The sequence below is a fragment of the Berghia stephanieae genome, chromosome 4, assembly GCF_034508935.2.
Source record: "Berghia stephanieae isolate SIO BIC M18660-M18661 chromosome 4, UCSD_Bste_1.3, whole genome shotgun sequence".
Classification (NCBI taxonomy): domain Eukaryota; kingdom Metazoa; phylum Mollusca; class Gastropoda; order Nudibranchia; family Aeolidiidae; genus Berghia; species Berghia stephanieae.
The window spans coordinates 93,962,633-93,987,667 of NC_088363.1; the positions used below are offsets into that span (position 1 = coordinate 93,962,633).

General features: G+C 34.6%; 1 protein-coding gene across 1 annotated transcript in view; it reads right to left on the reverse strand.

The window, feature by feature from the left end:
* Positions 1 to 25,035, reverse strand: part of LOC144971598 (vascular endothelial growth factor receptor kdr-like) — a gene marked incomplete in the record, with an annotated part of 140,027 nt that overhangs the window by 28,339 nt on the left and 86,653 nt on the right. The window contains 11 exon segments of the mRNA XM_078912665.1: positions 2,461 to 2,590; positions 3,637 to 3,758; positions 6,134 to 6,240; positions 6,965 to 7,145; positions 8,057 to 8,190; positions 9,971 to 10,183; positions 11,084 to 11,263; positions 12,045 to 12,144; positions 15,114 to 15,318; positions 16,392 to 16,534; positions 20,635 to 20,780. Of these exon segments, the coding sequence (XP_078768791.1) occupies positions 2,461 to 2,590; positions 3,637 to 3,758; positions 6,134 to 6,240; positions 6,965 to 7,145; positions 8,057 to 8,190; positions 9,971 to 10,183; positions 11,084 to 11,263; positions 12,045 to 12,144; positions 15,114 to 15,318; positions 16,392 to 16,534; positions 20,635 to 20,780 (1,661 nt within the window).

Sequence of the window (25,035 nt, forward strand, 5' to 3'; positions counted from 1 at the left end):
TGTTCATTGGTTACAGTACCATACTTTAAAGTGATACTAGACTGCTAGAGGGTAAGGACTGTGTTCATTGGTTACAGTACCATACTTTAAAGTGATACTAGGCTGCTAGAGGGTAAGGACTGTGTTCATTGGTTACAGTACCATACTTTAAAGTGATACTAGACTGCTAGAGGGTAAGGACTGTGTTCATTGGTTACAGTACCATACTTTAAAGTGATACTAGACTGCTAGACGCTGTGGACTGTAAAAGGTAATAAACAAAAATGAATATAACAGCTTTAAAAAAGAACAAAATACCAAAACACGGAACGCTTCAGGCTCAAAACCCTTCTTCAGCCAACAACTAAAAACAATATGGACATAAATACATTACTAAATTCCAGACAGATGACAGAGATATTTTGTAGGTCTTCTCTGTAGAATAAATCTTGGAAAGTAAACAAAGAAAGCATTTGATATATAACGAAGGAGTTCCATATTGAGCAGAATTAAATAAACACATAAAATTTTGGTGTGCAAAAAATAGGGAAATCGCAGGTAGAATAGAAATAGGTGTAAAATGTATCCATGCAATAAATCCGATATAGCAGTAAAAATGATAATCCAGAAGCATGACGAATGCACAGTAAAATCCATAAGAAATGGAGTGATCATGAATGTGAACTAATCTGGACAATATCTACTACAACGATGAATGAAATAACACAAACCTGAGAAGTCAAAAACACCTCAGAGGCGATAGTTTTGTGATATTCCAGTCTGGTGTCGAGTCCTCAGGGTTTTAACATCCAAGGGTTTTAATCAGATGTTTGTCTTGTTTCCTGATTAAAACCCTTGGATATTAGTTGACTTGCTCAACAGTTGGTCGGAGATTGTCTTTTTTTGTCCAAAAAACGTATAAGCACCTAACGAGCTTCTTGTGTCATCCAATATATTGTCCACCAAAGAAGAGATGAATCAAAAATGCTTTGAGCTTTTTTTTAAACACTGTTAAGTACTATTTAAATTATATCTATTGTTACACTATTTGAAACAACCCAAAATTATTTGCTAAGCTACACCACTGAATTCAACTTTGTTATGAATATTTTCCCCATGGAGAATCAACACACCTTTAGTGTAAACATTTTAAAGTTTGAGTCATATTTTATTACAAACTATGAAAAGATCAAAGGAATTCGACATTATGAGAAAACCTTTTGGTCAATCACTATTGGTATTCAAAATTCGTAATGTCACTTAAAATATAATCACGGCACTATATTTTGTAACTTTGGAGGAATTTGCGATATTCCGTGTGCATGGGATTTGGAATGGACTATAACTATATACATTTTATAAATAATATATTATAAATTCAGGACTGGGAATGGGAAAACACACTGAGTAGATAAAATACCCTGCCAATAGCTCCCTACAACCAATCACTTACAGCAATAAGACCTTTTGATTAAGCAAATTCGCTGCCACTTCTCTCTTGGTGTAAAAGCTTAGGTCTGGAGTTTTAACCGTCCACATAATGAGAGAAGTTATTATTTAAAATAAAGAAACATCTGAATTAAAACATGACAAAACCTCGCACCGCGGTAATTTAGGTATTCCCATTTCTGGTCTAATAACATGACAAGACATTGCACAGAGGTAAATCAGGTATTACAATTTCTGGTCTAATGACATGACAAGACATTACACAGAGGTAAATCAGGTATTACAATTTCTGGTCTAATAACATGACAAGACATTACACAGAGGTAAATCAGGTATTCCCATTTCTGGTCTAATAACATGACAAGACATTGCACAGAGGTAAATCAGGTATTGCTATTTCTGGTCTAATAACATGACAAGACATTACACAGAGGTAAATCAGGTATTCCCATTTCTGGTCTAATAACATGACAAGACATTGCACAGAGGTAAATCAGGTATTACAATTTCTGGTCTAATAACATGACAAGACATTGCACAGAGGTAAATCAGGTATTCCCATTTCTGGTCTAATAACATGACAAGACATTACACAGAGGTAAATCAGGTATTCCCATTTCTGGTCTAATAACATGACAAGACATTGCACAGAGGTAAATCAGGTATTCCCATTTCTGGTCTAATAACATGACAAGACATTACACAGAGGTAAATCAGGTATTCCCATTTCTGGTCTAATAACATGACAAGACATTGCACAGAGGTAAATCAGGTATTGCAATTTCTGGTCTAATAACATGACAAGACATTGCACAGAGGTAAATCAGGTATTCCCATTTCTGGTCTAATACCATGACAAGACATTGCACAGAGGTAAATCATGTATTCCCATTTCTGGTCTAATAACATGACAAGACATTGCACAGATGTAAATCAGGTATTCCCATTTCTGGTCTAATAACATGACAAGACATTGCACAGATGTAAATCAGGTATTCCCATTTCTGGTCTAAAAACCTGACAAAACGTTACCTAGTCGTAATCTGTCTCTGGGGAATTCCCATTTTTGGTCATAAGGCAAACATCCAGTCTGTTCACTCACTGGTAGATCTGGATTATAATCACCTTGTGGTTGAATCAAATACTGTTCTAGCTCCTTGTGCTGGAGGAAGAGGGAGGGTGATGGTGGTTTTAGTTGTGGTGGTAGGGATGGTGATGTGATGGTGGTTTTAGTATTGATGATAGAGATGTTGGTGTGGTGGTGGTTGTAGCAGTGGTGGTAGTGATCATTAAGATGTACTTGTGGTGATTATTGTAAGGAAGGTAATAAAAATGATGTGGTAGTGATGGTTATAATTATAATACTGCTGATGATGTGGTGGTGGTGGTAATGATAATGATGATGATGTGGTAGAGGTGGTAGTAGTGATTATGATGTGCTGGTATTGGTGGTGGTTGTTTTAGAAGAGCTGAGTGATGACGATGATGATGTAGTTGTGGTGGTAGTTATGGTACTGGTGGTAATGATAATGATGTGGTTGTTGTATTCATGTTGGTAGTGGTGAATGATAGTGTTGTGGTTGTAGGAGTGGTCGTACTGATGATGATGATGATATTGTTGTGGTTGTAGTAGTGGAGATTCGCAAAATTCAAGGAGTTTTCTCCTAAAATGAAATTCAATGAGTTTTTCTCAGTAATATCAAAATCAAGGAGTCGAATTTAAGGAGGCTGCAGGAACTCTGCCTGTAATGTTATGTATTGCTATTAGCTTAATGCTCCTTGAAAAGTGTGTTGAACAAATCAAGTAGGATATTGTCCTCAATAAAGGCTTACTTTATTTTAACAGAAAAACTATAGACTAATAGAAACAATGAACACAGCAGAAACCAGTGGGAGAGGAAATAGGAAGAAGACGATGGAGGTGGATTAAAGAATGACTCCACTATAACAAAGAAAGTATTGGACTGGAACCCTCAGGGCAGAAGATCAAGGGGAAGGCCATGAGGAACATGGAGAAGAATTAAAGAATCTGATATACAGAGAAGTGGTAAGACATGGAATGAGATAAAAAAGTTAGCTCAGGATAGAGAAGGATGGAAACTATTTGTCTGTGGCCTATACCCTGACCCAGGGTGAAAAAGGCAATGATGATTAATAGAAACAATAGTTTTGTTATTGAATATGACAGTGTTTTAATAAGTGACTTACGAATCCAGCTTTGGATCTCTTCATCTTTATGATGATAACAATAAATATGACGATGATGATGACCACAATACCAACAATGATGCCGATGTAGGCCGGAGAGAAACCAGCATTACTAGGGCCGTCTGGAAATGACAAATGAAAAATATTAAATATCTAATAGCTAATAATGTGGCTATGTGGTCTTGTGGTATGACACTCGCTTTCGGATCGGAAGGTCCTGGGTTCGAGCCTCGCGCTCGGTGCATAGTTGAGTCCTTGGAAAAGGCTCTTTACTCACTTTCTCTCACCATACTCAGGTGTAAAACCAGTACCTGGCCGTTAACAGCGTTGTCTTTGTCCAAAAAAATGTAATATCACCTAACAAGCGGCATGTCCCGTCCTACATGTTAAATGTTGCTGTTGACCAGGGACCCCTTGTAAAGCGCTTTGAGCACATTTAGAGGATATTGCGTTATATAAAGCTCAATTCTTTTTTATTTTTTTTTAATACTGTACAAATGCTTATAATTTCTTGTTTGGATTAATGGTCTAACTGTCTGACACTACACTTCTAACCTTGTGGGTCCCTTCATCCAGTCCCACTGTCAGCAGTGAAAAAAATAGTTCTTTCCTCACACATTTTATCACTAGACTCAGGTGTAAAATGAGTTCCTGGCCAGTAATAGTAATAGTGTTGTTTCTGTCCAAAAACTAAAAAAACTTGTAGTAGAATCTCTCAGGCTTCAAGTCTCGTCTTACACAACAAGTGTGCTGTTGGTTTGGAACCCTTTGTAAGGCGTTTTAAGCATGTTTAGAGGATATTGCTCTACACAAAAGCTCACATTTCTGTGAAAAGAGTTAGAACTGCTCGATGGTAGAGCACTTGCTTTACAAACAAAGAGATCAATATAAATCCCAGTTGCAGTAGGTTTTTTGTATGTTTTTTTTTCTTTCTGAACCTCACACCAGTGACTGAGTAGCTGGGTCCTGTAGATCTGATGGCAAGCAATTTGCAGTAAACTAACATTCTGACCAAAAGGTAGCAAGTGTCTACTGCCTGTTTCAGATTACAAAGGAAAAAAAAAAAAAAATAGGACGGTTTCCATTTACATGGGCCTTTTGCCTCTGAAGGTTTACATTGAACAGATCATCTGCTCATTTTAGTCAAGTTCTTCTGGTCATAGAGAATATTACAGAAATTTGGACAGAATTTACCACTACATGCAAACACATCTCAAAATAATAAAGGAATGTTGTCAATGACTACACACCCCCATACAAGATGTGCTATTCATCACACATTGTTTTGCCCTGGTTGTTAAGACATAACCCAAACCAGTCTGGAGTTGACCATACTCCCTCAGGTTGCTAGGTATTCTGAACACCTCTTTTGGCCAATCAGGGTTTGAACCTGGCATTATATAAGCCAAGCACAGGAAACCAGAGGCAGTTCTTGTAAGTTTCGTACAGCTGAATAGAAGATCGCCTTTCCAGCGGTCATGTTTTATATTATTATTATTATCATTATTATCATTATTTTTATTTTATTATTATCATCATTACTATCAGTATTATTATCTTCATTATTACTACTGTCTTAATTACTTTTTCCCCTGTTACCAGAGCTGTAACCTAACAATAATTGCCTATTTGGACAATAAAGATTATTATTATGTTCTTTTAGTGGTGTTTCTTATTTGTGGATGTCAGGAGGGAGACAAGAAGGATGAATTGTGTTGTTCCTATTTGTGTTATATATGATTTAGTTTCTGTAATAAATGTATCATGTTCGTAAATCTTGATTTCCTTTGTTTTATTGTTACCATTGTCTGGCCGTGAAACACAGACTTTCTCCTCCTTTCCCTTCCCTCTGATCAGGCTAGGCCCAGTGTAGTGGCCTGATCTTCCTCTCCGAGAGAACTTATATTATCAACGAGTTCCCTCTTTCTATCCTCCTCCTTGTCTTTTGGCCTCTTTTCTTTTGTTAACGTTTCGGGCTATCTGGCTCTAACGACTCTCTCCGAGAGAGACCTGAATCGTCACAAACATATTGTGCTTTAATGTTGATGAAAAAAAACACACAAGAATAAGACAGGTTATTTGAAATCAATTTGATGAAAGAAGCTTGTTGTCACTGAATTCCTGTCAGCTGGAGGTGCTCAGGCCTTTAATATGTGTATACATATCAAATTGTGTTTGGTAAAGCGTATGTTGATATAACTTCATGAAGGAGGATAGACAAGAAGTTGGAAAAGAGATGAAGCATTGAAAACATGAGAGTGACCCCTAGCCTCAAAACATGAACATTTAAAGTACGGAGTGCTCAAATCAAATTCTGAGAAAGTCGACCAAAAGATGGCATTACAGTGGGGGGGGGGGGGGAGAAACCATTGCGAGCTCTTGTTTAATATGTATCTTGTTTGTGTTGTGACTGGTTTGTAAGGCTTGATCTCCATGGAAGAATTTCTAAACCAGCCCATGTATGTAAATTTACTATAAATACAAGCCAAAGAGATACCTCCAACAAGTAGAGTCATGTTGCTGCTCCTAACAGTTCCTCCAATGTTACTGGCAACACACTGGTAGTTTCCTCCATCAGCACGGGTTGTATTTTGAATGGTGAGACTGAGAAAGAGATTAACGATTCATTCATTAACATAAGGGAAATGTAAAAAAAAACAACAATAATGTAGTTAACTTGTTTGTTTGTTTGTTTTTAGAGCTTTAACAGAGCAACATATTTAGGTCATGTCATGACAGCAACTAGTTCTCCTCTTTACTCCATAACACTTAGATTTCCTTTGATATGACATCTGTTCACGGTCAATATTAACCTTACCTTGCACATGGTCAATACAGATGGTCAAGGGAGGTTACTCTCCCTGTTCTAGTCTGTGTTCCTCTTATATGAGGATTCAAAATCAGTTATAATTCAAATTTGAACGAATGAACAATATTTAATTTCCCATCAGTGTACAGAATAATGTTTAAGCTATTTCTTGATATCTCTACATGGTGGCGATGACCCAGAATACTGCCTCGCTAACAGGACAATCCTGAACATCTATTCAGACATGCATGGGTTCAGCAGTTGAGCTTAAAAAAAACGTGGATGGAATATTTTAAAATCTGTAGACTTAAGACTAAACCTCCACCTCGTGTAAAACCTATTACCCACTATACAGATAAAACAGTTCTGAAATATCATCATTTGGAAGTTTGGAGATTCTGGCATGCCCTCACAATTGTTAATGATCCAGCGTCCATGACATGGGAATCAATTAACTTTCACCTCAAGGAATAATGATGTATTTATGTACTGAAAATGGGTGGATAACCTAACTATTACCTGTTACCATCAACAACAAGATGTGGGTTTGTGGAATTGAAGATGACCAGTTTTTTGTCCTTATACCACTGTATGACAGGCGGTGGGAACCCACTTATTCCACACTGAAATGTGGCAGTTGAACCTATGCCTACTCGTCTTGAGCCTTTTGTCTGCTGGTATATCTGTGGACTTTTGATGGCTGAAATATAAGAAAATAAGCTTAGCTACTGTATTGAGAGAGAAAATAATAATAATAATAATAAGAATAATAATAATAATAATAATAATAATAATAATAATAATATTAATAATAATAATAATAATAATAATAATAATAATAATAATAATAATAATAATAATAATAATAATAATAATAATAATAATAATAATAATAATAATAATAGTTGTTTTTTTAAAATTATATATAAACGTGTGTGTATATATATATATATATAATGCTACAGAATCTGGGATAGATAAATGGATAATTATGTGAGCTATTGTGAGGTAACTATACTTAAGTTCATATAAGTTATATATATATAATATATATATATTAACAATGTGCATATAAATCCCACAACTTATATGGACAGTGATTAATTGCTTGCCATGCCACCCTTTGGATAGGGTGTTAGTGTTAGTCTTTCATAAAGTAATTTCTTCCGGTTTAACTGACCCAGCTACCGAATCACTGCTAGGTGGAGAGAGGGTTTAATAAAAACATTTTTTAACCCCCCCCCCCCCAAAAAAAAAAAAAAAAAAAAACATGTCTGGACTTGACACTATTCAAAACTTGTTTAGTGATCCCAGTACTCTACCAAACGAGCTATTAGGGTTCCATCCCATTCATTATATTTTATCTCAGACTAGTAAAAAATTTTTTAAAAGACTGTCTTCAAGATAAATATACATGCACTGAACAATTATTTGAAAAAAGCCGAAAGAGAGGTTTGGCTCTACATTGTGTCAGATTATTTGTTTTAAAGACATTTTTAAATGATTTTAAATGACAGACTTGACCATGGGATTGAATTTGGCTTCATGTGGCCAAAAAAAAAAAAATCTCATTTAAAAATAAGAGTATAGAAAAATAACATGGAAACTTACTCGCCAATAAAAGCATATGGTGAATTTTATGAAAGTCATTCTTGAAAGCAACGAGAGCTTCACACTCATAGTTGCCGATATCTGCTTGTGTCAAGTTAGAAAATTCCATGGTGATGGAGATTGAATTCTTGTCACTGAGAAGGGATAAAAAAAATTAATATAAGCATTATATGGCCTCATAAAGGAACAAGTGGACAATACCCCGCACTATAAAAGGTTTACCAAAAGTAACTGGGGTGTCATTTTTCACTATCTTAAACATTTAATTTAAAGAAATGGACTGGACATGTCCTCAGAATGGATTCAAGTACGATTCCTAGGATAGCCCAGGTGGATCCCCAAGGCAATGAGAAGACGGGTCGCCCGCTGGAGACTTGAAGTAGGATTATTGAGACAGAAATGAAAGCTAGTGGATGGTCTTGGGCACAGATGACAAAATTGGCCCCCAACCAAGTTAGATGGAGTTCCACCGTGTTAGCCTTATGTGCTGGTCAAGCACCGAGAGTAAAAGAGAAAAGATTTAAAGATCATTTAAGACATGAAACACTGGTTTTGTGTGCTGAACAAAAGATGACTTAGAGTTTGTTTTTGAAATGAGAGAACATGTGAAATTTTTTAAATCATAGGTTAGCCCATATGTCTTTAAAATCGTCCATGTTCTACAGATCAACACTGAATGCCTTCCATGTAACAATGTACAACCAAATGTCCATTTCATATAATACAAGTTATGCATCTTTATACAAGTAGTCTTAAATACTTATTGCTGGAAATCGCAGGGTACTTACTCATTCACATCTGTGTGGAGAAATGTGTGGAAAATGCTTTACTAAAAAGGCACAATAAGTAAGAGATGAAAGTCATTGTTTTGTCAGCGGAATCACTTACCAGAATATACAATGATTTTAGGTAAACTGAATAACAACTAAAAATCCACAACTATGATATGCATTCTCAAAATGGTTTATCTGTTTATCTTTATTCCTGAAAGTGGTGAAGAGGATGTACGTGAATTACAAAATAGCGTAAATAGCAATATCATAGATAAGAAACTAATTTCAAACTTGTTTAACACTTTAAAGTCTCTAACCAAAAGTAGCACAATATTTATTATTTATTATTAAGTGTGTGATTCAACTGATGATTTATGAGTTCCCTTAGAATTCTGGATCAAAATCAATGAACCGACCCACATTTCTGCAATTTCATATTTATTAGTCTCTGTTTCCGGAACTGCCAATTCAAAACTAAAGAGAAAAAAAAACCATGACTTCATTGTTTTAAAATCAGGATTTTCTTTTCCGAAGTCAGAGGATATATATGTACATCATTTTAATTTGTAAAATTCATATAAACCATTCTATTATACTCAATGATTAAAAATGTTATAACTATTCTTGTATTGGTCTTGACGCCTTAAAACAATGTCAAATTAAAAATTTAAAGTCTTTGTATTAAAATCAATAGAAATATATGCAATTAAACAATTAAACATTTAAAGACTAACATTGGGCATGATACTCGGGGCATCGTAGCTCAGCGTTACGGTCTTTGCTTCGTACCCGAAAGGTACCGAGTTCGATCACCCACCGCTACATTGTATGGCCTTGAGCAAGTCATCTCGCCCTAGTTCAATTTGCGGCGCTGCACTGCGGCTGACGTATGGGTTATTCCAGTCTTCCCTTGGAATAGACCCTGGAGACAAATTTCCCTTATGGGATGAATATAGGGAATTTTATTTTGTTATTTATTTATTTTTTAAATTAAACAAACATCACTAAATCATCATTTGAAAAAAAGAAAAATAATCCAGAAAAATCTTGGTTAGATAAAATTCCGTCATGATTTTATATAACTCTAAAATAAAAGGAAAATCCCCCTCCTTAAAAATGGGGAGTTTACAGCTCTACTGACCTTCCATAGTATATCTTTGTATTATGTTTATCAACTGGAATAGACGTAGTCATCATATTGATAGAGGATTCCATAGCACTGCTGGTGTTGATGGTGGTGCTGCTGCTATTGGTATCATCAGCGCTGCCAAAGCTGGCAACAGTCTCATGTTGAGGAATTGGACTACTGGTAATGCTGGATGGGTCCTTGGCCATTCTCTTCTTCATAGAAAGTCTGACATGAATAGAATTCAATTTGGAAATCAATAAATCAGTGCTTCATAATACAGAATGCGATTGTAAATACATTTTATAATAAAGGTGTAAAAAAGACTGAATTCTTTTTAAAATACAGAAAAGACACTCCTTTAATATTCTGATCCTAAATTTTGCTGATAAATAAAATGTGTAGAAATAGGAATTTTTGGCTTCAACTCCAGTACAATATTATCCTTTTAAATTCATTAAAGAAAAAAATTATACTACGCACTTCCTCAAAAGCAGATGCTGTTGCCTGGGCATTCAATGAGGGAATATACGAGTAGATAAACCATCAAACAAATGTCTGATGTCAACAGGAATGACCCACATTGCCCAAGTGGGCACGGCACATTCAGGGTAAAGTTTTCCCAAGAACAAAATGAAAGTGCATGAAGCAGGGCTCTTATTCAGGAACTTCTGGGTCAAAGTTCAATGCCATAGCCCTCAGACACATGTTTTCAATAAAACTTGTAGAAAAAGACATTTGGTGCTTTAGAATATATTGTCATGTCTTTGAAGAGTCAGTGAATCCTGCAGACAGCATAATGTAAATTCACAGAGGAAGCTATCGTGGCTTCAATTTGTTCTTCATTAAAACTACGAATTTTAAAAGTTTCAAGTTGGCAGGTCTTTGTTTATATCATATTGCCGACATCAAATGTAGATATTTTACTTGTATACGGCTCATACACAAAAACAGAAGAGAAAACAAACAACCTTTCTACGACCTTCGTAAAGAGTAAACAGACAGTTACAAAAGTATAATTGAAAAGTTATGTGAATCTTTTTATTTTATTTAAAAGGTTTATTCATGGCATGAGAAGGAATATATAAAAAATTTGAACTTTGACCTTCTTTACAATGTCTCCCTTACCTCCCAAGCTTTGGTTGACTGTTGCTGAGAGAAACAGGAGCAGTTGTCACATTGACAGAGGATTCCAAAGCATTGATAGTGCTGTTGCTGTTGTCTATGCTTGTTGTGTTCAGAGATTTGGCAGTAGATGTGACTTGAATAGTACCAGGCTCGTATACAACTTTGCGAAGATTTACAGAACTGAACAAAAAGGTGAAATCAATTTTTCAAAATCAATGAACATTGGCTAAGAATATTACATCATTTAACAACTCATGTGATCCTTAGATGAAATTAAATTAATAGCCCCTTCATCTTTTTCTTCTTAAAACATTTTTAAAATGTGTGTGGGCCTGTTCTTTAGGCAGCTACAATTGACCTATATCAATAAATAACAAGAATTGCAAAACAAAATGACTGTTAATAGACTAACATCCAATCCAAAGGTTAACATGAAATTACCCATTTTACATAATGAATCTAGTAATTCCCACTAATGTCCTACTCAGAAAATACATGTAATCGTTATAATCCAGTTCATACTATAAAATCTAGAACTTTTCAATAGACTGGGGGGGTGTAGTTAAATTGGTAGAACACTCGTTTCACACGCAAAGGGACAATAATCATCGATCCCGGGTGAAGTCAAAATCTTTTTTATTCCTCTGTCCATCCACCAGTGATTGGGTAGATCGGTTTGTTATATCTCGTTGGAAAGTACTTTGCAATATACTATAATCCTCTCTCAAGGGTAGCAAGAAATTGCTATTGTCAATTTCATACCACGGTTCTGAAGACTACCCTTTTTTTTTTGGTACTTTCAATCGATTAAACACCAAATCAGAGGATAGTAAGCAGTTGTTACCATCCGTTTCACACTATAGAGTAGCGGATTAATGTCATCGAGGAATAAAATTAAGGAAAAAAACTGGATTTTTATGACTACCAGTCTAGAGTAAGATGTAAGTGAAAAGAAAATTACCTGTAAAGCCAGACATTGGCATAGCAAGTTACATTCAAACTGTCCCCTGAAACAAGACGTCGAGTGGAGTCGTCTCTCATGTAGAGAACACCGTTCTTCCCTGCAATCAGAAATATGCAAGAAAAAAAAACAATAAAAATTGACTAAATAAACACAAAACACTTTATAAGGAAACCCAAGCCAACAGTAACATCAAACGTGAAGGAAGAGATATGCAAACTTTAAGGTGCTATTACAATTTCTTCTTGATCAGTAAATCTTTGACATTCGAGTATGATAACAAAATGTGAGTAAAGAGCCTTTTCCAAGGACTCAACTTGTGCCACCGCCAGCAGCATTTGAACTTTCTACCTACAGATTGAGATTGTAAGCCAAATGTCTAAACACTAATGGTACTCCTAATCCTAATCTATTTTCTTCCCCTCCTGTATCTTCCTTTATTCGTTACACAAAGTTTAAAAGGGTGGAGACAAGACAGAGGTGCAAGATAAAAATCTGAAACAGGCTAGCATGACAAAGAGCAGAAATACATGGAAAAATCATACAGAAAACCATCTTCATGAGCTATAATATTGCTTTTATTTTAAATAATCAATAGTTATTCCCAGTCTTATAACAAAGGTCAGTCTTAATTTTAGAACAATCAAAGATTACCCTTATTTCTATAACAACCAAAGGTTTTTTTTATTTTTAAATTATAATGACAACAAGTTGTACTTGCTTTTTATTAAAGTCAAAGGTTAAATCTTAATTTTATACCTACAGAACGTTATTCTTAATTTTATAACAATCAAAGGTCATTCCTGATTTTAAAACAAGGTCATTCTTAATTCTATAATAATAAAATGGAAGATTTTATTCAATTTAATAATGACCAAATTCAATTAATGTGGAGGTTTTGGTTTTCTTGAAAGTTATTGTTCTTTTTTAAAATTAGTGCGTCCATGCAAAGGAGCATTTTATTTCCTGCCCCAACATTGTTTTGTTTATTATCCTCATCAATGCCATGCTCACATCTCTCATTCGTCTTTAACCCTCTCGTGTTCAGATTCTTTTTGGAGGAGTAGATAATGAGTTCCCTATATGGCCATGTCAATCATGTAGACAATCCTTTGATGATATAAGCCTTCTCTTTGATATCTGCAGTCGCATTTTCGTTTTCTACGGTCACTCATGGCTAAACTCCGTCCAGAAACGATTTCATAGGTCCGTCCATCACCAAATTTCAAACTTTTGTTCTCGTCAGTTCTTAAGTTTTTGACAGAAGAACCATTGGCTACTGAGCATCTTGACCCTTCAACGATTGGTCGTTCTGACAGCTCACGTGTCAACAGCCGTCAACAATGAATTGAATCATCGTTGAGGCAGTGGAAGACGGCCATGGAATAGTTGCGTCACAATCGCCACGTTGATGAATAAATTATCCAGGTATGGTTGATAGGTAAAAAAGCCAAACTATGTTCTAGTTACATTTGAAAGAAACAAAGTATATCACTGATCTCGTCTCTTTGAGATATAAAGAATGATATAAAAATCAAGAAAATCGACCGATAAATAAAAAAGTTGCTAAAAAAAGCTAAAATAAACAAAAGCAATTTTTAAAATCAAATTTATTCGTAAAACAGTTGGTTTTCAACCGATTTTTCTGAAACAAAGACCAATGTACTTCTTTTTTCAAGCTGATTTCAGCAATGTGACTTTCAAATTCCTCAGAATTATATTTTTTACTTTTAGATTTTAGCTTTTAGGCCTACTCAAAAAGGTGTTATATTCCTTGCATAACAATAGCGTAATACATTGACGGGGAGAAGCGGCTTTGTTTCGCCCAGCTGGATAGATAGCCTATGACTGGTCGAAGACTTTGAAACGCTTGATTCACAATTCTACACGAATGGACGGTGGTGGTAAATCAAAGAGGAGTAACAAATTTATTTACCGACTATTTTTATTGGTGCTAAAATTACAAAGTAATAATTTCGCATCAGAAAAAATAACTCTGAAGTTCCTATCTCTTTATTTCAATAACCTCGAATGACAAAATCGACCCACAAATAAGGGAGTTATAAATTATTCATAATATTTTTTAAAGTTAACAATAATTGTCTTCAAAGTCATTTTTCATCACCAAAGTCGTAATTTTTTACCGATTTTTACCAAACAAAGTGCAATGTCAATGATTTTCACCCGCAAATAAAATAGGATCCAAATCGCAATTTCTGAAACATATTTTCTTTTCTGTCGGCAAATTTATAAAAATCCAAGCTGAAAACATCCTGCGACAGTGACAGGGCCTGTCATTTCCTTCACAACGATTGGATTTTACTTACTGAGGCCAGTTTTGGCTACCCCGCCCATGAATATAATGCCGTTGTCGGTTTTTGTCGGGTTGAATCTTAAAGAGTTAATGTTTCATTCATTGTGTTTTGTTACCAGAAATGTCCACAATATCTGCCTTCGTTCATTACATTGAAGATTCCATTCAATTTCCGATTGTTATTTAGTTCTTCAAGCATTAAGCAGCAACATTTTCATTGACAATAAAATGTTATTGATCTTATAACAATAAAATGATATCTATTTCATAATGGCCAAGATTTTCTTGATTTTATAATGATCAAATATTGTTTATTTCATAATGATCAAAGTTTTTCTGGGTTTTATAACAATCAAATATTACTTTTAATTTTATGACGATCAAATGTTATTCCTTATTTCAAAATGACCAAAAGTTTTTTTTGTTTGTTTTTTTCTAATAATCAAAAGGATTCCTAATTTCACAAATATAACAATGGTCATTCTTAATTTTATGACATCTTTACACTAGTCCTGCCTACTTGAACATTAAAAAATATTTACATTTCTGGGAGATAACAGAGTGGCCACTTTAATTGAATTTAGGAATTAACAATTTGTTCTCAGCAGAATTGAAAAATCATTGAATGCCTTGAAGTAAACTTTCCACTTCAACAATGTGCAGTCAGGAGTTCTAATGGTATTATGTCTGTAAATTGTAGTTCTATAGAATGCTTGTCTACTGATAGCAATCCACATTTCTACCCCAAATCTCACCTGTGACAATGGCCATGATATACTGACTGTTGTTCCCTTGGCTGTTCACAGCATAACAAAGGTAGAAGCTACTCTTTTCTACCTTGGTGTGTAGCTCGTGGATGTGGAGACCCATTTGCTTCTCCACAGTCATCAAGGTGTCGTCTGACTCGATGACTTCCTGCCATCCCAAATCAGACACCAGGCACGGTGGTTCAGTACAAGGCTGGAATGTCAACATAGACAACATGAGAATATGGTGGTTCAGTACAAGGCTGGAATGTCAACATAGACAACATGAGAATATGGTGGTTCAGTACAAGGCTGTAATGTCAACATAGACAAAATGAGATTATGGTGGTTCAGTACAAGTCTGGAATGTCAACATAGAAACCATGAGAATATGGTGGTTCAACACAAGGCTGGAATGTCAACATAGACAAAATGAGATTATGGTGGTTCAGTACAAGTCTGGAATGTCAACATAGAAACCATGAGAATATGGTGGTTCAACACAAGGCTGGAATGTCAACATAGACAAAATGAGAATATGGTGGTTCAGTACAAGGCTGGAATGTCAACATAGACAACATGAGAATATGGTGGTTCAGTACAAGGCTGGAATGTCAACATAGACAACATGAGAATATGGTGGTTCAGTACAAGGTTGGAATGTCAACATAGAAAAAATGAGAATATGGTGGTTCAGTACAAGGCTGGAATGTCAACATAGAAAAAATGACAATCTAGAAACAGGAAACCCTGGTTTTGTCTTTGTTAATTTTACATTTTTTTCTAAGAGGTGGTGGTGGTGGGGGGTGGGGGGTATTTGTTGGCTAAAGAATGATTTTGCCCTGAATTATTTATTGTTCCATAAAAGACAGTGTTTAGCACAAGTAGGCTATCCCATAATTTTTCAAAACTCTTGGGCTCACTTTCTGCAAAGTTAAAAGTTGTTTTTGATTCTGACAAACATTAATCATATTCGTATCTCAATGAATTCAATAATTATTTGATGATCAATTTCTTAATTTGCTCTACAGAACCAGCCATTTGTCTTCAAATTTAATGCCATTCAAAATGTTCATCATACGATGAACTTAAGAGTTTTGTCTAAATTTAGTAATCTACATTGCTCTTCGCCATTTAGGGGCTTTTTTGGGTTAAAAAATCTTAATGTGAAGAAAGAAATCTGAACTTGTCCACCCACTCCCTTCACCCCATCTACAATCAATTAACTAATAAAGCCATGTTGCAATTGTAGAATTTAAAAAAAAGTTCTATATGTTATTGACTTACCTGGAAGTACCATGTAACATTGCTTTCGGGAAAGCCTCTGACATCACAGGTAAATGTAGACATTTCTCCTTCGTACATCGTCACAACATTGTTTGGAAGGTTCTCGTCAGTGCTAGTAGCTGTGACTGTTACATAAGGTTTACCTGAGAATAAATTAAATAAATGCTTAAATAAATGAAAATATTAATATATTAACAAAATAAATTTTCTTTATTTGTACTTAGATAAATTTTTCTTTAGGGCATATCTCGAGAAAAACACTAAAATAGAAAACTACAAAGATACAACAAGTAGCTAAAGTTTATTGTTTGAGGACTAAAAGAGATGCTAGAATGGGATCCAATCCCAGTCATCTGGTTGTACGTGTAACGCCTTGTCCACTCAGTCATCTGGTTGTACGTGTAAGCCTTGTGTACTCAGACATTTGGTTGTACGTGTAAGCCTTGTCTACTCAGACATTTGGTTCAGCCTGTAATAGTAAGACTGATTTATTTTTTTTTCAAATTAAAATTTGTCTAATCGCTAATTTGATTATAACCAATTGTTTTCACACGGTCAACTGTAACAGCCTTTTTGAATACGGGGGACTTATGCCTGACTTAAATTTAAACCACTGTCACTGCTGCTCTTTTACTTTTACTTTTAGTCTAAACAAAGTCAGAAAGCTCACGTAAAATCGAACCCTGTCTGAATAAAAGGGTTTAGAAATTTGATATCTATCAGTAATAATTTAACTGTTTCCATTGACTAAATAATAATAATCGAGCTTTTATATAGAGCAATATCCACTAAACATGCTCAAAGTCAAAGCACTTTACAATGGGTCCCTGTCCAACAACAACACCCAAATAATTTGGGGGTTTGGGAGGGGGGGAACTTTAAGAAAAAGAAAGGTCTAGTAGGGGGTTTGGAAGGGGAGAGACTTTAAAAAAAAAAAAGGTTCCCCCCTCCCAAACCCCCCAATTTTTTTTTTTTTTTTAAAGTTTCCCCCCTCCCAAAAACCCAACATTTAACATCAGGCCTGTAAATGGCTGGTGAAAAAATTGTCTGAACTTTTCGATGATGCAAAAATAGACTAACCAAACCAAAAAAAAGTGGATTAAAAACACATGATTCGGCATGCCTTGCGAAAAAGGACTTTCCTCTCGATCCATAAATAAGACGACGTTGGCAATAAATACAAAATGCCATTCCCGGTGCCTCAATTTTCCTCACATAAGAAGAAATCGCCGTTTGTGTCTTGTTCTTCAAGTCAAGACCATTTAAATTTATTTTTAACACCTTTTTCTAAGGTAAGTAAGTCGCAACTACGATCTAAAAATACTTCAGGAATATTGAATAGGAAGAATAATTGAATTAATAAATAACTGAAAAACTACGGTCGTGAGAGAATATAAGAAAAGAGAATCGGCAATCGGCAATCGGTCGTCTGCCAAAGGAGCGAAAACTTCCGATAAAGCATTCATTCACCTTTTCATTCGAAGAAAAATATTTATTTCGCATTCATATTTTTCCTGTTCACTTCAACCGGATATACAGAGATACCTAATGAATGGACCTGAAAAAAGAAGGGAACGACGTTTGTGTGTCGGTAGCAAAATAGAAAGAAACGGCCCGGTCCCCAACACGCTATGTGTGTTAGTTGATTACTACTACGTCGTGTGTGATCGCGACTCGCGAACGCGAGCGGGCAGGGACAGACAGTAGGCAGTGAATACGTACACGTCCGGGGAGCGTGGAGGTGGTGATAATTATTGACAAGATGGAATGCTGCTGGTTTGTTTTGTCTTTGACGAGATAAGTACAATGTTTTGTTTTGTTTTTTAAATAGACTCTCGTCGAGGCACAAAATAAAACACTTTTATTTTCTTATTAGTTGGTTTTGTCTTTTGACGTTACGAATATATATATTATAATATCATAGCTGCCAACTTTTCAAAAATAAAATAAGGAACGCTCATTTGGCCCGGGATGCGGGGACGACGTGTGCCACCCCCCCCCCCCCCCCCCCCCCCCCCCCCCCTTTCATCGAATCGCAACATGTAAAAGTCAGCCTTTTTAATTACTATTACTGACACTAACAAGTTTGAGATAACAGAGGCTAGTCCAAATGTTGCTAAATTATCGGATTTAGTTCCAGCACATTTGAATCGTTAAAATGACACTTTCCACAATGAGATCAAAATTTCAGAACAGACAATATAAAGAAAGAATTCAACTGCCTCAACTTTGATAAGGACCAATACACAAGAAGCACAATTGTAAAATAAATGAAATAACTTAGGATGGTTAGAAATGCATAACTGCCAACCTGGTATATCACCTGAGAGGGTGTTTTGGGGTAAAAATTAGTTGAGTTCAGCTAAAAAGTAGGCGATTGCATATGTTATCTTTCATGCAACATAATGGTCTTTAACTAGTACACAATAATAGTAGTTATAGTAAAATGCACCTCTAAATATTGGAGAATTCCTACTTCTTTACTTTGACAAGATAAACACACCTAAAAATGGAGTATACTTATTTTTCTTGAACCTAAACCGTTACAAAACCTTGCTTGATAAAAAAAAAAAAATTAAAATCAGATGAAGATGTTTTTTAAAGGGATTAAATTTATATTTCATAAATTAATAAAGGGAAATAATCATTGTCGTGTTTAATCTATATAAGCAATTGATTTTCTGATTGAATGCCTTCCAATCAAAGATGTGGATTTAATTTTATTTTTAATTAAAATAATATTTGTAACAAATAGGGAAAGTATCACTACTGTCTTAGAATATTAAAAGTATATAGAGGCTAACAACCATATTCTATGCAAATCAGAGGCATAATTCAAATTATGCTGTGCTGATTTAAACCCTGCCCATCATCTCTCACTGGATACTAATACTAATAATAATAATAATAACAATAATAACAATAATAATAATAATAATAATAATAATAATAATAATTATAATAATGATAATAATAATAATAATAATAATAATAATAATAATAATAATAATAATAATAATAATAATAATAATAATAATAATAATAATAATAATAATAATAATAATAATAATAATAATAATAATAATAATAATAATAATAATAATAATAATAATATTAATAATAATATAATAATAATAATAATAATAATAATAATAATAATAATAATAATAATAATAATATAATAATAATATAATATAATAATGATAATAATAATAATAATAATAATAATAATAATAATAATAATAATAATAATAATAATAATAATAATAATAATAATAATAATAATAATAATAATAATAATAATAATAATAATAATAATAATAATAATAATAATAATAATAATAATAATAATATAATAATAATAATAATAATAATAATAATAATAATAATAATAATAATAATAATAATAATAATAATAATAATAATAATAATAATAATACAATAAAGTAGTAGTAATAGTAATAATAATGGATCAACAATAAGATCTCATTAGGCTCACATGCCTTATTTACCACAAATTAGTCAAAAATTACAAAATACGGATTTTGAACTAAAAATAAGGACTTACGGACTCAGGAAGTCAACTACGGAACAAATCTGTTTTTAACTGAATATGTATATATATATATTTTTTATATTAAAAAAAAAAAAAAAAAAAATTTTAATGTCAGAATTTATAGAGCAAAATCGTACTGTCGGAATTCCGACAATTGTCGGAAGATTTACAGGCTTGTAACATTTAGGACAAGACATAACGCCTGTTAAGCGATATTATAATTTTTTCGGACAGAGACAATGCTGTTAATAGCCAGGTACTCATTTTACACCTGAGTACAGTGAGAGATTATGAGTAAAGAGCCTTTTCCAAGGACTCAACTATGCGCTGAGCAAGGCTCGAACCCAGGACCTTCCGATCCGAAAGCGAGTCTCATACCACTAGACCACATAGTCGCACTAACAATCCAAAATTTTAAGAACTATTTGTGAAATCTATGGTACAATGTTTGGGTACTGTTCTCAATTTTAAAAAATTACATAATTATCTTGTTGCCTGACACATTTTATGCTAGACAACTTGACTTGACTATGAAAGTACCTAACATTTAAACAAAACCGAATTATTTTAAATGATAGAATGAAATGGGACGAACCTTCAAAAATACCTACAATAAATATATCACAGAACAAAGAAAGAAAAAAACAATAAAAGACGACAACAATATCATTTACTTAACCTACTTACCAGTGACCTTCACAACAATGTCTGTACTTGCAGATTTGGTCAGATTGGTGCCCCTTATATAACCTACAGCATGTAGTGTGTAGACTCCGGTCATTTCAGTCTTTGGGTAGTTTATCGTTAGATTGGCTCTACCATTTTCATATTCTCTGATGTAAATAGAGTACATTACACAAATGTTGATGCTTAAGTTTGAAAAAAAATTTATAAAAAAAAAAGAAGATAAAAATAAACGCAAGTTTGATTTACAAAGACAGATGATGTTAACTTTGTGGGTTATTTGTTACAGGATTTCAGTAAAGGGGGGGGGGGGGGGGTCTTTCATTGCATTTTTCATACAGTCTTTTATTACTTTTTTTTTGTGGGGGATCGTATATTCAGGACTCTTTTCAGTTGCTTTCTATGGAATCTGTCTAATCTTTGCTCTTCATTTCCTGTCAATGCCCATGTCCCGCAGTTGTATAGAAGCACGGATTTTACAACGGTTGTGTATAATTTGATTTTAGTGTTTATTTTAATTTTATCTTTTCCAATCCATATAAGTAATAATTCACTTAGTGCAACCGTCAATAAACTTTTTCTTCTTTCTACGTCTTCCTTGTCTGTCCTATTAATGATTCTACTTTTTTCGTGGCTCTCCATCCATCTTTCTTCCTTTATAGTAATGTTACATCTGTTTTGTTGGTATTAACGTACAGTTGGTGTTTTTGTAAAGCTTTTTGGATGTCATTTACACTGACTTGTTTGAGGCCAATAAAGTCAATGTCGTCTGCATATGCAATTTCCATTGGGAGTTCGTTTTCAAAACGTAATTGGGACGAAGGTACAGAAGGCACATCTTTTAAAGCATTTTCTAGGTAAATGATAAATAAAACAGGGCTCAAACTGTCTCCTTGTGCTGTACCGATGTTGCCAAGGAATGATTTATCCTCTGAGGATCCGATATTTTGGTCATTATCGAGGTTTCACTTATAAAGAAATCGGATTAATCTAACTTCATCTTCCATAACTATTCCTCCCATAATCTGTAACAAGGATTAGCGATTGATAGTATCGAAGGCGGCAGACATATCTATTCCAGTTATAACTATTTCTATTTTTTTCTGACAAAACCCAAAACAAAAGTTTTATTCCACTAATAGTTCAATACTGGTTGGAACAAATACAATAACATAGACACATATTTGAAAACTAGACAAAACTAGTTGTTTTTTTTTTTTTGGTGTATGAATATATTGAATTTGTGTAATCTGTTGAAAAGTTGCAGATATGTAAAATCAATAACTTAATCTGATTTAAAATCGATGTTCCAAAATCGAGCACAAAACTGAAATCGGCACACATGACACACTTCAGTAATTTGTATGTCCACTGTTAGAATCGATTAATGCCTCATTGAGGATGTTAGCTGATTGACTGTTTTTGCTGGTATATCACCAAATTGTATAATTCATTGAATTCTTACAGCTTTCTAGTCTTTTTGTTCGTGTTTATTGTTCTTAGCTTTCCTTTCATAAAATCCCACATGTTATGTTCAATGGGATTCATGTCAGGTTTCACAGCTGACAACAGGTTCATCACCCTTTCATTTGAATTTGAACCGTTTAGGAAAGCAGATACAGACGACTCCGCTTTATCACACATACTCAGGAGTTCAGGTTAGTGTGTAGATTAAGCGGAGAAGCTAAAAATAGCATTATAGCACCAACCTTCATTTGCCATTCATGTAGGACCTCTACGGGCTTGGAACTGTCATGTTAAATACAATACACTCATTAGAAGGGTATTTGTTTGTTTCTTTTTATTTTGGTTTGTTTTTGGGGTTTTTTTTGTTGTTGTTTGTTTTTAAAAATTTCTTTTCTTATTCATATGATTAGTTCCTTCACCTCTTTTCCATCACTCAGCTCATCTTGTTTGAAGAAAACGATAATAAAGCCCTGTCTCGTCTGTGTTGTAAATGTCATTAGAGTCTTACTGCTGAAGAAGTTGTTTCAAAACTTCATCACTCCATTGGCTGGCAAAAGAGACATCAGCATCGTGTTTTTTGACATGTTATTTTTTTTTAAAGACGACAATCTGTCAACCTTTCCATCTCGAAAGCCAGCCTTCTGATGGAGAGAAAGACGTGCCTTGAGTATATGGCAGTTAGTTGCCTTTTGAGTGTATCAATGTGGACACAGGCCGTATAGATCAATCAAAAAATGAGACGAAAGTCCTCCCTGTAATCCTTTCTTATTATTCACGGCCCAGTAGAGGAAAACAATGCACAGGTAGAGAAATGCAATTGAGTGGTCAGACAATGTAAATAAACACACAACATTGGGTGGACTGTGATCACGTTTCACACCTTGTGATGCAGACTGCGAGTGCTGAGTCAATCAGCCCGCCATGTCAGGTAATCCTTTGATGTCAGTTAACAAGCATTGCGCGACTGACCTAGTTGGGATCAGAGGGACAGTGGAATTGGTGTTGACATGAAAGCTTTGTTCACGAGTGATACGATATTAACTGATATTAACGTGTGGAAATGGTTCAATGAGAAACACATTTTCAATACCTTTGGTGTATTTTTAGATATTTTTCCCCAATCAAGATGGAATCAAGGTGTAGCGATTAAGCGGGGCGATTAAATTAAATTAAATTAAATTGAGCTTTTATATAGCGCAATATCCACTAAATGTGCTCAAAGCTCTTTACAAGGGGTCCCTGGCCAACAGCAACATTTAACATTTAGGACGGGACATGACGCCTGTTAGGCGTCTGTTACAATTTTATTTCGGACAGAGACAACGCTGTTAATGGTCAGGTACTCATTTTACACCTGAGTACGGTGAGAGAAAGTGAGTAAAGAGCCTTCTCCAAGGACTCAACTATGCGCCGAGCGAAGCTCGAACCCAGGACCTTCCGATCTGAAAGCGAGTGTCATACCACTAGACCACATAACCGCACAAAAGACAAAATTCCGTTTTTCAGGAATGTGTAACGTAATTGCAGAGTGTGCAATTAACCGATGTGTGATTAAGCAAAGTGAGCTGTATTTATCCAGTCTATGTGCCGAGGCATTATTAAACTGGAATATAACTATTTGACTATTCTGATCCCGACCATTGGTTCAAGAACATCACTGATGTATAGGTCTGAGTTGAATCATTAGTTCATGCGTATAAGCTCAGTTTTTCTACCACCAATTATCACTCCCCACACCATTACAGATCCATATGGTCGTTTTTTTTATTTCAATTATGTTTTGTCATTGAAACGTTCACCTTAACGTCGATAACACAAAGTTTGCTCGTCTCTGGAATTAACTTTACAGATGAATTAATTTAAATACCGTCCCACACTTCTGATCCCTGTCCTGGGTTCAGGTGCCCATCTCAGTTGAGCAACTTTGTGCAAAGTGGTTACCTTTGGTCGAATTAAGGGTTTGTGACATTTCAAACCATGTTCACTGAGCGTGTGAATGTTTCGTGCGCCAACTGTGTAGCAACGCTTATTTGAAATAAATATCTGAAATAGTATTGGTGTGCATTATTTAATGTAACTTTCATACTGACCTGTTTCGTGGTCCGCATCTGCTCCTCACTTGTGTCAATAAAGGCAAACGAAATATTAACAGAAAGAAAAACTTGTCTACTGTTTAAAGATATATACCATGTACCAAAATGCTTTCTCTAGCGTAAGCAAATTCAAACTGTCTGGTTTCTTTTGTCAATGACTATATATCAAAATTCACAATCTATTCCGATTTCTGCAACTTCCTTCCACCTTTGGTTAGTCAACATTCTGTTGGAGTAACAATCATCTGTTTTATCAAACAAAATTGGACGCTTTCTTACAGCCTCAATCAAATATACAATGTTAATGATGAGAATGAGTAAGGAACACTTATGCGCTGGTCAAAATTTAGTGCAGCAATAAAATTAAAACTCCAGCAAAACAACGGGGTGTAGAACGGTTTTGTCACTGATATGTCATGGGTGCCACAATCCAGCATGGATCCCTGCTGAGAAAAAACACCGGCCACGGACAGGCAAACCTGCTGACAATTGGGCTAACTCAGTTTAAACCCTTAAACGGATTCAACCAGCTTCATAAAAAAATTAATTAAACATTTTGCAAAACAAACCAAATTGAAAAGATAATTTGATTATAATCCTTTTGTTATGGGAAAAACCAAACTTGACTGTTTCACTGAAATCATGAGCATTTATTTTGCACAATCTCCACAATACAAGCTCTTGGCTTTACAAGGAGTCCCTAGCTATTTTGCACAATCTCCACAATACAAGCTCTTGGCTTTACAAGGAGTCCCTAGCTAACAGCAACACTTGACATATATAGGAAGAAACACGACACTTCTAAGACTAAATCCTTTCCATTTCTACCTCTTTGTTAAAGTGA